General features: G+C 40.6%; 1 protein-coding gene across 1 annotated transcript in view; it reads right to left on the bottom strand.

Moving 5' to 3' along the window:
* Positions 1-14,530, bottom strand: part of SNTB1 (syntrophin beta 1) — a gene marked incomplete at its 5' end in the record, with an annotated part of 199,453 nt that overhangs the window by 8,109 nt on the left and 176,814 nt on the right. The window contains one exon of the mRNA XM_015592951.2: positions 2,442-2,638. Coding sequence (XP_015448437.1) covers positions 2,442-2,638 — 197 coding nt within the window. The remainder of the gene's footprint in view (positions 1-2,441; positions 2,639-14,530) is intronic.

Here is a 14,530-nt window from a genome sequence, read left to right as displayed (position 1 = left end):
TCTCACATTTGCACAAGCAGAGGAAATATGGAAGAACACTACTACACGTTGATGTGCGTCCCGTCCCATCTTTTCGAATACCCCTGGGTGCCAGAGGAAGTTGCAGCCTCATGCAGTACTCCTCACAGGGTGGTCCATGGACCAGCAGCATCAGCACCACTTGGTATCTTATTAGACACGAATTCTCAGGCCCTCCCACAGAACTGCTGAATCAGAATCTCGGGGTGGGAGTCAGAAATCGGAGGCTTTTGAGGATGAAACTAAAAAACTTTGCTTCCATCGTTTTCATGTGGCTACAGTTTTCAGTGTTTGGAAACGCTGTCCCCACAATGTCTCGTGGGAAATCCTCCTCTATAGCAGAGCTGTACCATAGGGCTTTCTTCCACGATGGAAGGTTCTAGATTTGCACTGTCCAACATAGTAGCTGTTAGGCACATGTGGCAATTGAGCACTTGAACTGTGTCTAGAGCAACTGGGGTACTTATTTAATATTAATTAATTTAAATTTAAATCGCCATGTATGACTGGAGGCTAGTATGTTGGACAGCATGGGTCTGGAGAAATAATTATAAGAACAACTAATAAACACTTAGTGAGTACTTACTATGTGCCAACTACTAGGTGCTTTACATGGATTATTTCTCTTAATTCTTGATGACACCCTATGAGATAGGTACTATTATTTCCTCCTTTCTATAGATGAAAATACTAAGAGATGTAAGTAAGAGGTAAAGAAAGAAATAGAACTGGAATTTGAACCCAGGTCTATCTGACTTTAAAGCCCATACTTGCGATTATTACCTCATACTGCTTCCTCGGTGACAAAAATGAAAACTGGCAAGAAAACATGTTAGAAGAGGGTGAACTGAGACTGTTTTAAGCAGCAAGTCTAAGGCTCTCAAAGTTGGATTTACTGGAAGACTGTTGTTGAGGATACTAGTCATTATGTCACTGAATGCACTCTCTGTGAGTGACCACAGCAAACCTGGAAGAAGTTGGTCTTAGATCTCAGAGCCAGAAACAATTGGTCTTAGAACTCAGAATCAGGAACAGCATTACAGACACTGTTAACTGTATATTGTGCTAGCTGGTGAAAAACACTGGGTTAAAAATGGAGTCCACCTTAGCAAATGTACAAGATTTGACAGCATATATTTTATTTGTTTATAATCTATCTGGGTGTCGGTCTGCCTATCTAAATCTATCATCTGTCTATCTAATCTATTTATCAATCATTTATCTACCTACTTAGCTACCTGCCTATATGATTTGCAGAGTGGCATGAAAATTATCTATCACAGCAATCTGAACAGAACTGTTGTTTTTGGGTCACTGGCACAAGGGCGAGAAGTTCCATGTCTCTGTAGACACTAGAGTGAATGAAGAAAGGACTTTAGAGAAACACACCGTAAAGTCAGTTCTATTGTTTATTACTTGTGTGATCTTGGGCAAGTTACTTAACCTTAGGAATTTGCTTCCTGATTTGTAAAATTAGATTGACAAGGGAATCATGAGGATTATGAGATGAAGCAATGAAGTGGGGCCCAGGACACACATACACGCACATACGCGCGCGTGCGCACAAATACACACACACACACACACACACACACACACACACACACACCCCTAGATGGTTCTACAAAACAAAACAGTATTTACACTGATATTTCTATTCCAAATTATTTCATTTTTAAAATGTTGGTCTTGTCTTAATTCGTTGACTTCAGGAACCAAAAAGGGTTATTTCTCACAGTATGAGAAACACTAAGACATAAAATGCTTGGAATATAGGTTGTACTCATTCGATAGTATAGTATGGAAGGGTTCTTCCTTCCATACACATATCCCGTTTCTAACCCATCCTGTATTAGGGCTCTGCATGAATGTGATTATATTCATTGCATGCTCCCTCCATTCTGCCTGCCTCTCCATCCATACAAGGGCAGGTGACTGGTGCCTCTTCCCAAGGGTAAACACTTGACTCTGCTTACCCCACTTAGATGCCTTTGGTTTCTGCTTTTTTTGAGAGCCTGGCTGTCCAGTTTTCTGATCAATTCTGTGAGCTTCCTGATATATTTCGACTAATTGTATTCTGTGATAAATCACTCAGAATCAATTTCTGTTATTTATAATAGGAACCCTACTAGTTTGTGCCTTAAAGTTCATGACTCCAGGAAGCCACCCAAGGGTTATAGGTAGGAAAATGACATCTGACTAGGCAAATTGCCAACTTTTCTTGAATAAAGATGGGATAAGGCTTTTCACAATCAAACTTTAGGTTCCATTTTACTAGGGCATATGGTGCACCTTAACTTAGAAAAATTTAAATTTACCTCTGGAATTTTAAGTACCCCAAAGGCTGGCAATGGAAACTACTTTGACGGCTTGTTCTTCCTGTGAGAGTATGACAGCCCGATCCCGTAGCCAGCAGTGCTCACCTGTGCTGACTTCGGTAACGAGTTCAGCTGAGTTGTGACAACCCTGGACTATGCTCCTTGTCCATTGAGAAAGGTCCCTGCTGATTTCGGCCCTGAAGAGATGTGTCTCAATCCCCTGCCTGGTACCGGTTCGTGTTGCAAAGGACAGATCCACACCAGTCTGAGGCAGTCCTTTCCCTGGACCTGAATGGACCAACCTGTTCAGAGAGAGAGAGAGAGAAATCATCGAAGTGGAAACTACTTTATTCACTGGACACGTTGCCTGGGAAAAGCCCCTAAACAGGCGACTTGTTCTCAGTCTTCTGATCTGAAACCAAAGGGTCCACTGTACCCTGGTGTTCATCAGTCATCTGCCATCCCCTCACTCAGTTTCTTTACAGTGGCGGAGTGACATTAAGGAGCGCCCAAGAACGATGCATCTGGTTGAATATGCAGAGCAATTGAATAATATGACTTTAACTATAGTTAGACAAATGCAACGATACTCACTCATCCAAATAGAAAGAGAATGAAATGAAAGAGGGAACAATTTAAATAATGTGTAAAATTCCCCCTGCCATTTCATTCCCGGGCATATATAGATCCCAGCGTGAGCACAAGAAGGGAAAAGAAATCTCCTGTTTCCTGGGTTAGACTTAGTTTGTTTCTTGCAGCTCGGAGCATTTGGCTGCACTGGATGTATGTCTAGGTGTGCATTTTTCATGCACAGGGTCTCCGAATAACCATGGGACTCCATTGAAGAAGTAGCAATCTGTGCACCTGTGTTAAAGCTTGAGCAAGAACTGCAGCGCTGGACTTCTTGAGAAAAGGAAGAGCATTGTACTTTATGGGAGATTGAAAGGATTTTCAAGAATGATTTGCACTGCTCACATTGTTCACACTGACTTTGCAACTTTACACTCGGCACAGAAGGTGACAACAACAGTAAATCTTTTCTCGAGTCAGACTTCAAAGTCTCTGAGTGCTACCTTCTGAGTAGCACTGGCTCCTACTTCTCACTTGTCCCCTATAAACACTCAGCTCTCTCTCGCTCTCTTCTGCTTCTCAATATCTCAGCCTCCTGTTGGAAGAGACTATCATACCAGTAATTTGCAGGATAGTGTAACTATAATTTAGTAAGTGTTACTTCTCTCCAGGGTCTTTGCATTTTCAGCCTTATCTTTTAACACAGAAAGAAACCAGTTGCTACAGAAATCCAGGTGGATGGGAGAGTTCTTTTCTTAGCAAAGCACTTGTTACCTCTAGATTAAAAACTGTATAAAGGAAATCCAAAAGCTTATTTTCTGTTTTAAGCTTAAATATTATTAGACCAGAGTTATCAGCGGAAAAAAGAAACATGTAGCCTGTTGAATTTCTAGCAACAGGCTTGTTGTATAACTTTGAGGAGTTTTATTTGTTTGTTTATTTGTTTGTTTGTTTTCACTTATAAAGTTGGAGTTAGTAGTTTGCAGGGCCAACTTGAGGAAAAACATTCATTGAAAAACCTCTCAGTCGTAAAATTTTAAATGAAGGTAGAGAAGTTCCCAAGAGAACAAATGTTGGCAAGAATGTGGAAAGAAGGGAACCTCGGTACACTGTTGGTAGAAATATAAACGGTGCCGCCACTTTGGAAAACATTGTGGAGATTCCTCAAAAAAATTAAAATTAGAACTACCATATGACCCAGCAATTCCACGTCTGCGAATACATCGGAAGGAAGCAAAATCGGTATCTCGAAGAAATATCCATACTCCTGTGTTCATCGCAGCATTATTCATAATAGGCAAGAAAAAGAAATAAGTGTCTATCGATGAATGAATGGATTTAAAAAATGTGACGCACGCAGTAATACTATTCAACCTATTAAAAGAAGGACATCCTATCGTTGGTGACAATGTGGATGAAACTGGAGGGCTATTACGCTAAGTAAAATAAGCCAGACAGAGCAAGACAGTGCTGACGTCATACATAAGTCAGGCTAAGCGAAAGATTTTTTTTTTCAGTGTTTACATCAATATTTTATTCAAACAAGCTTTTACACTGTACAAAGCCATGTAAACAGTGAGCATTCTTAAATTTAGATTTAACAAATTTACAAGATCACCCATACCTCTTTAAGGCTCCGAAATCAAAATCGATTAGTGAATCGATTAGTGAAAACCTGTATAGAAGGGTGACCTCCAAAAGGTCCATTGGTGACAATGTGGATGAAACTGGAGGTCTATTATGCTAAGTGAAATAAGCCAGATAGAGCGAGACAAATGCCGTATGAGCTCACTTATATGTGGAATCTTAAAAAAATCTAAAAGTCTAATTCACAGAAACAAAGTGTAGAATGATGGTTGCCAGGCGCTGGGCGCTGGGGGAAATGGGGAGATGTTGATCAAAGGGTGCACACTTTTAGTTTTAAGATGAATAAGCCCTGAAGATCTGATATATACCTTGGTGACTACAGTTAATAATACTGTACTGTATACTTGAAATTTGCAGACCTTAAGTGTTCTGTCACACACACACACACACACACACACACACACAAAGGGTAACTGTGAGGTGACAAATATGTTAATTAATTTAGGAATCATTTCACATGTACATCAGATCACGTTGTATTGATATCATATTATCTGTCAATTATACCTCAATATAAAAAACTAATAGAAGATAGAGAAATTTCATGAATCTCATAGAGAGGAGTTCAGGAAAGTGTGAGGGCAGATGTCTGCTGACATGGATGCCCACACAGGAATTTAACATGTGGAGACTGAGTCCAATTCATCAGGAGAGAGAAAGGCGTCTCGTAATGAGCAGTGAACAGGAATGACTGAGATGCTGCTGAGGTTTCTAAATCTTGGTGAGTGCAAAGAAAACGAAAGCTTTCTCAAAAGCCCAGTATACGTTTTAAAGGGATTGAGGACCAGCTAAAAATTCATTAAGAAAGGTATATAGAAAAAGCACAAGTTTATATTGTTTTCTTAACCGCTCGAAAGTGTTTTTACAGAGACTCGTGGACATGGACTATAGACTAGTTGTTACCAGAGGGTGAGGTGGGGGGGAGGAGTGGGTAGATAGACAGCGGGGTAAAGGGGGTCAAATATAGGTGGGTAGGGGGAAGGCAAAGTGGGTAAAAAGGATCAAATACATGGTAGCTGAAGGAAACTGGACTTTGGGTGGTAAACACACAATAGGATATATAGATGTCAAATTATAATGTACACCTGAAAATTATATAATTGTTTTAACCAATAAACTTCATTTAAAAAAATAATAAAAATGCTAAAAAAATATTTTAAAAAGTGTTTTTATACTCAAAGGTGTTTAAGTTTTAGTTGCTGCGTTAAGAAGCCTATCTAGTTATTCCTTCTTAAAATCTTAAAATCTGTTATCAGTTTGGCGCATCTGGCAAACTGCATGGTAAACTGAAAATGGACATAGGTTTGGGAAGCAGAAAACCCTGCAAAAGAACCACATCCTGCCGTTTGTTAAATGCATAGCACAGAACCTAGTACATTGCTTTCTGCTCCGTAAGTATTATTTCTATCCCTTGCCAGAACTCTTGGTTTTCTTATTTTAAGAGCATAATTCCTGCCTCATATGATTAGAATTAAATATAACGAAATTAAAAAGCACTCAATCTAGTATTTAGTGCATCATAGTAAGCATTCGATAAAAACGAGTTCCCTTATGCTCACTTCTATCCTCTAAATTTCCACCCAGGGGACATCGACTCTGTCACAATCTGGGACCAGCATTAATGTAACATAGAGGCACAAGTGAAGCGAGAAAAAGATATCCCACCGTCATGGAAAATGTCACTTTTTTGTGAATTTCCTACCAATATTTGCTTTTTCTCCAGAAACACTAGAAAATTAAATCCAACATTAACTGGAAAATGCAATTTGTTGGAAAATTCACATGTGGTAGGTCTAGGTATAAGGAACGAAATTACTCACAGGGTGTAACAAGGTCTGAGAGCCCTCTATCTGGCAGATGGGTACCGTCCGTGGGGCGTCCCAGATGGGAAAACCCAGCGTGCTATAGGAAATAATGATGGAAAAAGAGCCTTTGGAGGGACGGCTGTTGGTGCAGCTTGTTATTCATCTCATACCAAATACTCATCGGAAAAGGAAAAGGAAAAAATTAATTTTTCGACTAACCAAGTGTGAATTATCTAATATTTCTATTAAAGGACAAGTTGATTTGCTATTCGAAGAATGGCAAACATGCCGAATCATGTGTTCTTTTGAATATGCCAATACTGGTTAATGAAACATACAGTGTTGTATGTAAACTGTGAGATACAACAATTGTCTTTTCTGTTACCTCCTGTGCATACTGGTAACAAAAAGAAACTTTTTCCTGAGTAAAATCAAGTGAACTACATCAGATCTTCACATGAGTACACATCCTCTGGATGGAGCATTACACAGGCATTGAAAATTATTTTATAAACATATATGTAAAGGTGGGGAAATGAATCTATGTCTATGGAAAAGCTCTAGGTATGCAATTCAAGTACGTAAAAGAAAAGCTTGGATACAAATCTATTAAAATGTCAAATTTTGTGGGTGGTTTCATTTCTTCTTATACTTTTTTTATTCCGAACATTTTCTCTCAACAACATATACTACACAATTTAAAGATGAGCTTGAAAAGGCTCTGAGACATGAAATAAATCTTTCATTTTTAGAATGAGGACTTCTATTGCATAGAAAAATATACAGATTATGACTCAGCGTGGCATACATGTTTTGTTTGTTGTTTGTTAGTGGCAGTTCAGTGTCGGAATGCGAGATAAGCTTATCTCTGTCCTTTTTGGCATTTGTATCTGGGTTATTGTAAATTTTCCATGTCTGGCTCCTAATACCTAATGCCTGCTGGCTGTGGCTATGGAATAGCCTTTCTCAGAATAAAGTTAACTGATCCACGAGGGATGAAACCTACATCTGTGGCCTCATTAATCCTTTACATGACCTACTGGCTGGCCTCCAGCAAGTGAGACAGGAAAGATGCTGAGACCTGCCAGTTGAAGATACAGGATCCTTTCGGATTCAGGGCAGCTCTGAGGGCCCTCAGAGGAGCTTCGTACTCTGTTTAAGTCTCTTTTTCCCTCCTTCCAGCTGCTCACCAGAAATCGCTCACGAGTCATTCATTCATTCATTCAATAAATCAACTTTTACTAGTCACCAACTGATATATATCCTACAAATATGTTTGCGTATGAGCCCTAACATTCTATATGGAAGCTTTAACCCCCAATGTGACTGTATTTGGAACAAGGGCCTACAAGGAGGTAATAAAGGTTAAGTGCAGTCATAAAGATGGGGCTTTAACCAGTAGGCCTGGTGTCTTCAAAAGGAAAGGAAGAGATGCCAGAGAACTCTCTCCCTCTGCGCCCACACAGAGTGGAGGCCATGTGAGGACAGAGCAAGAAGGCAGCTGCCTGTAAGCCAGGAAGAAAACCCTCACCAGAAACCAACACCGATGGCACCTTGACCTTGGCCTTCTAGCCTCCAGAACTGTGAGAAAATAAATATTTGTTGTTTAAGCCACCTGGTCTGTGTTTTAGCAGCCTAGGCAGACTCATAAAAGCATCTATTCTATGCAGACTTAGGCATAGTGTGAGCAGAACAGACATGGCCTTGAGGAGATACAGTTCAAGAGGAGAAATGTTCTCTTCCCTCCTGATTCCCAAAGACTCTTCACTCCGGGTTCAGCCCCAGTTCCTGGGAGACTCATTCCTAAAATATGAATGAGAATCAGAACCAGCCTCCGGCAGATGACAAGTAGAGAATATGAGCCGGTGCTAGGTGGATGAGTGGAGAATATTCCTCCTCGTCTGGGCAACCTGGTTTTTCTGAAGGTCTTCCTCCAGAGGGTGAGTCTGAACCTCCAGGAAAAGCAGTTCCATCACAAGAACAGAGAGCAGTAGATTCTGGCACAAGGGCAAAGATGGACCCCACAGTTGTCAACATACTTGTTATTTCATTCCCACTAAGGTGTTGGAAATAGTTTTCCTTTGTTCTTTATATCATCCCGACTAATTGCTTTGGACCGTTCTCAGCGATAATTTGGGGATGATACATAGAAATGTGGACCTTCATCATTTTGCCATCTTGAGGAGCTTGAATAGGGAGTTGTTTTATAAATCATGGCACTGCAAAGATGACACAAGGCCACTGGACAAGATAAGGTCAAGATCCTTTCTCTTACCTCTTTTTGTTATATGAGCGAGAGGTGTGGCAGGAAGAGAGAAAAACAGTGCAATGATTATGTTTATAAATGTCTTGTGAAATCTTTCTCTTGATATGAGTTTAAATTGGCATATTTTCACTTCCTGCCAACAGAATAGATTGGCTATACAATACTGGATACTGTATTGTCCAACAGTCTGCTCACTGAGCATCTCCACCCCGAGGGCTCAGACACGGCAGACTCAACAGAAGCTAAAGCAATATTGCATAAGGCCCTACGATCTTAGCTTCCCAGTACCTGGATCCTTAGTAACACCAGGATCCACAAGGGCCACGGAGCACTTCAAAGGAGAGGAAGTTCTCACTGGGTGTCAGGACACTATTCAAAAGAATGAGCAAGGATTTCCTAACAAAGCAAAGACAGCATGATCTGTAACCTTTCTGGATCTACAGTAGGAGAAGATATGGAAGAGGCAGCTCTGCGTCTTCAGGCTAGCAATGATACAGAGGGATGGCTGAAAGAAAATATAACTTATAAATTCGTGCTTTGCTGCTTTATGAAAAGGATGCTTTTGAGAGCTGAGCCTGAGTAAGGAGCAGGGGAAGCCCAGGAAGGAGTGGCATTTGGAAGGGAGCCAATGCCCTGATGATTCCGATTGACTCGAGTCCTCTCCGAAAGGTGACACGCCGAGGTCCTGGAAGGACTTAGACACTGTGTAAGTGAGACTCAGGGAGGGGGGACCTTTGGGAAATCTGGGGGAACAAGCAAGAGGTTGGAAGACTGGAAAAATGGAAATTATATCCTGATTTTCAAAACATGCAATAAAGTTGATTCTGTGACTCTGTTCCCAGGCAAAATTCTGTAATGGATTTTTTAAATTATCGTATTGTAAAAGAGGAAATGGTAGTTCCTGAGGGCCTATGTCGCTTCCTTAGTTTCATTCAGAAACAAGATTACTAGAAAAGTAATAGATGAAATGAATATTCAGAAAAAATACTGACAACGTTTTTTTTTTTTTTTTAAATATTCCTTTGGACTTAAAAGTGTTCGGTACATGGCTTATCAGTCAGGTGGGTACTCTGTCAAGTAGTAGCCCATAGTCATTATGAGGCAATTTAACTAGAGATGGAGGCAGAGCTGTGGCCTCGGACCCATCCTGTTAAGCATTTTTATCAATGATGTGTGAAGTTGTAGAGGACATGGACATCAACTCAGTGGACGATCCAAAACTAATAATAAGAAGAATCATAGATTCAGGATGTAAGATTGTGAAACACTGAAGCCGGAGCCAGAAACGAAGCTACTTTCAACGCTAATGTGAACTTGAACCTCATGAATGGAATGAAAGCAGGCAATGGTCCTTTGTTCCCCTGTGCTGGTCAGACCACTCCTGAAACATGGCATTCGGTCCCAGGCAGCGAGCTTTAAGAGAGGGCTTTTTAATCTTTTTGTCCTATGAATCCCTTTGGCAGTGTAACGAAGCCTGTGGACCCCAACTCCGAATAATGTGTACAAATTCATAAGGTCAATAGAGTTACAAAGGACAGTGATACTGAAATAGAGTTCCATCCAAATATGATGATGTGAGAAGACAATCATCAAAACAAGACAGTACCCGAAGCTACTTCATAAAGAGCATAATTGGGAGCTATTTTGTCTGGAGAAGAGAAGACTGTGTGAGATACATAGGCTGGCCACTGACCTCCCAGGGATAGTAGAGACAGTCCTCACCTTGAGAGTTCATGGTTTGATTAAAGCCATCCCTGGACGCTGGCCCATCCCATCCAGGGAGGGCCACGCTTAGAGCAGATGATTTGCTTCCTGGATCCAAGGTGAAGTAGAGCACTTCCTGCAAGGCCGTGACTGCCTGAGCTGGCCACCAGCAGGCACGCTCGTTGATAGCTAGGTTGATAGCTAGGTTGACAGCTCCTGGGTAAGGTGACGTCGGGGGAAACAACTCGCTATTGACAGCACAGCCATGTGCTGGAGCTCAAGACCAAGCACAGCATGACTGCCTCAAGGTCGGTGCCCCTCCTCCAGACTCTCACACATCATCATCAATCCATTTACCCCACTGTTTTAAGATTACTGCCTCATCTTCCTTGATGTTGTTAAGAGTCCCGTCCCATCTCTCATTGATTCTGTGCTGTCTAGCATCCTACCTGACACATTAAGTGTTCATGTTGGCTAAATAACTGCATGAATGAAAGTTTTTCAAAATGTTTTTAAATTTGAGTTTAAGTTTGCAGAGGAAAGTACACACACACACACACACACACACACACATATACACACACACACACACTTACTTGACCTATTTCGAAATGCTCTGAAATTTGGGGGCACTGGAAGGCCTCCTAATGGACTTCTCATTTGATAACATGTTACTGGGGCCAGATTCCAGACACTAAATGCCACGTAAATGTCAGCTGGACATTAAGATGTTAACGTCATCACTTGAAAAGATAGGGCTAAGGACAGAATCTGCCTGCATTTTTCTTATTCTGCCAGGAATAGCCTTTTTTATATTCCTCCCAAGATCCTTCCCAAAGATCTTTCCTGATCTGCAGTCTCAGGAGGGACTCTGAAATAGCTATTATTTATCTTTCAATTATTTTACATTTTAAGTTATTTGTGTATCCCTAAAAAAATGACCATCTGTCTCTCATCTGTGGCAGGAACTAAACTACACCAAGCACGAAAATGCTGTCTCCCAAGAGAAGATAACTTTCTTATCCAGCCAGGAAAAAAAAAAAAAAAATACCGACACTCTGGAACAGGCGTTCAAGCTGCAATTCACACCGTTTTTTCAGTTTTATCTGAAACTGCATGAGAATCCCAAGGACATCCTTCGTTCCCTGGTTACAAAATTCAGATACACATTCCCATGGATGAAGCCATGACTGGAAGCAAAACCACAAGTCCCAGCAAGATTTCCTCTTAGACGGGAATGTGAATAAGTGGACAAATGAGAAAGACCACATAATAATAGAAAATGAAAGAAAACAAAGCCAAAGATATGAGGGGACAGGTACCCCAAATCTGATATTTGCCAATTGTGTGACCTTAGCAAATGTCTCAAACTCTCCGTGACTCAGATTCTTTAAATGCAAACCGGTGATAACGATATGCCTACCGTGGTTAGTGCTGTGAGAAGGAAATACGTTACATGAACGTTGCATGGCACGGCGCCTGGTACAGAGTATCCAGTAATATCCATTATCATTAGTTCTATCAGGGCAGAACTTTTTATTTGATTATTCCCCGCTGCGTGCCTAGCACCTAGAACGATGCAAGGCACATGGCAGGCACTCAGCAAATATTTGTCAAATGAATGGCTAAATGAATAGCTGGAGTACAAAGAGAACTCTTTTCCCAAGTCTGTGATTAGTGGCTGACTTGTTTCCCACCCTCTGTCCTTCAACCACACGAAAGAGTAGCTAGTGCTAAATGCAAAGAACTCAAGTTTATATCCCCTAAATGACAATTTCGAGATTGATTCAGTTCTGAGAAAATAAAGTGATCTCGAGAAGTGACTAGGATGAGATGTTCTAGGAGATTAGCCTAACAAACATTTCCTGTTTCTTCTTTTCATCTTCTGCAACTGGTGATTTTAGTAGTGACTTGGTTATTCAGGGAGTCAGAGTTACCTTTTTGGTCTGAGAATAGAAGGTGATCATTGTATCAAAAAGGCGAAAGTCAATAAGATTCTACATTTGTGGCCAGCACGAATCCAGTGTACATTTAAAGAATTGTATATAAATAAAATGGGTCTCTCACCCAGATACAAAGAAAGGGTGAAATATCTTAAAAAAAATTACTTCAAATGTCCAAAGTGGTGGATTCCATGAGGCTCAGCATGGCTGTATGAAGCACACTTTCGGGTCAAATTCTTCATCCATCACTTGGCGGAAATTGGCAGTAGAAATACTCATTCCTGCGGGAGGCCAGGCCAAATGCTTCTCTGTCAATAATTGAGATACCAGGCTACATATTGTTTCTGGATATTCAGGTATGCCTCGTGGCCTGACTTTTTTTTCTTTAATTAAGTTTATTAGGGTAACATTGGTCTGACTGGTTTTGATTAAAACAAAAACTAAAAAAAAAAAAAAATCCTCTCTCGCAAGGTAGGCTGATACACTAATTTAATTCTAGATGGGTGTTAGAAAACATTGCCTAAAGTGTTCCATACAAAAACATTATTAATATCCTTAATTAAAACAAAAACAATTGCAGCACACAGATTCAGCCAAATTAGTAAAATTACATATTAGGTAACTGGGTTGCTAAGCAATATTACATCCTCATTTTATTGAATTGCTGTAATTAACATCTCCCAACAGATGCCACAATGCAAGCCACCGAAAAAGAAAGAAAAAAAGCAACTGATCAGGTCCCTCAAAGGGTCTAGCACTCTCGAATAGCCTTATCCACTGGCCACCGCTAAAGAAGCCCAGCAGTCAACAGACCCCAGGAAAGAAGTGAGGGAAAGAATCACCGATAAGGACCCAGCTGTCAGGTAGGAGGGGCCGCCCGGTAACAGCCCTCAGCCCGGAAGAGTTGAATGACTGCTTCGTCTCTATCTTCTAAGCTTCCGTCATTTGAATATGGTGATGAGTCAGGCCTGGTCCCATCTCTGAGAAAGTTGATATTATTGAGGGGTAATGACTATAAGCAAAGGCCAACTTAATATAGGAGAACGAGCAGCAAAAGAGAGGGAAACCAATTTTTGACCGTTCAGTGGTATTTGGGGTGTTTTGAAGGACAAGTGATTGTCTTCCATACACTCTCTATGGCCTCATGACCGTTCACAGCCAGCTGCCAGCAGCTGGAGGGAGGAAAGTAGATGCCTGCTGGGCGAAAGGCCGTACTGATACACTATCGCTTAGTCTCACAAGGACCCTTTGAAGGTGGTATCGAGGGCTCTACTTTACAACAAGTGAGTCACCCATAGCTCTGTGAGCTTAAGTAGCGGCCAGGATCACATAGCGAGTGTCCAGAATTTGAACCCTTTCCATCACACCGGAACAAGGCCCCAACTCCAGCCAGGGCTATAGGTAGGAAAGAAATGGAAGTGAGAGATTATAATGAACACGTCATGTCATCCACGGGTTCGAGTCATCCATGATGCAGTTTTCTTCTCCAAGATAAACAAGACCTACAGTCTGACGAGTATTCTGACATCGCGATCGTCCAACATCTTGGGAAATTATTCCTTTGAAGTTAATAGTCTCTTCGTTATTTAGTAGTCTTAGAACTCGAATTTTTTAATATGTTATTTGAATTTTCTGGTTATCTCTTACATGTACCCTTATCTCATCTATGATTTATTTAGTTCAATATATATCACAATGTGTATAGAATACGTATTATAAAAAGACCTTCATCCATGTAAGACAAGGACCATTAAAATTAGTTCTCTTTTACTGGGAAAATAAAACCATGAGTGAATAACCTGAACACAGAGCTCTTATAACACCTGGTTTTTATCTCTCACATTTTGATATATATACATACACAGTTACATACATACACACACACGTATATGACATATATATATATGTCATATGTCATATATATATATGTCATATGTTATATATATATGTCTATATGACATATATATATATCATATATGATAAAATAAACACACACACATATATGATATATATATATATGTGTGTGTGTTTATTTATTTTTTTTATTTCCCTACCATCAGTACAATGTCAGTCCCCAACAGGAGCCTTTTAAAAGTTTCTTAAGTTGAACCGACATTCTTGCCCCAAGGAGAAAGCCCTCATTAGGCCACCTACCTGATGATGGTGGTGCTGTCACAAGTAGCATTCAGAACTAGGTTTGTGGTGTGAGTTGAGGGGTTCCAGTCTCTCCATTTCCTTCTCATACCCCCACTTTCCCTA

The sequence above is a fragment of the Pteropus alecto genome, unplaced genomic scaffold (assembly GCF_000325575.1).
Source record: "Pteropus alecto unplaced genomic scaffold, ASM32557v1 scaffold164, whole genome shotgun sequence".
Lineage (NCBI taxonomy): Eukaryota > Metazoa > Chordata > Mammalia > Chiroptera > Pteropodidae > Pteropus > Pteropus alecto.
This window is presented reverse-complemented; position numbering and strand designations above follow the sequence as displayed.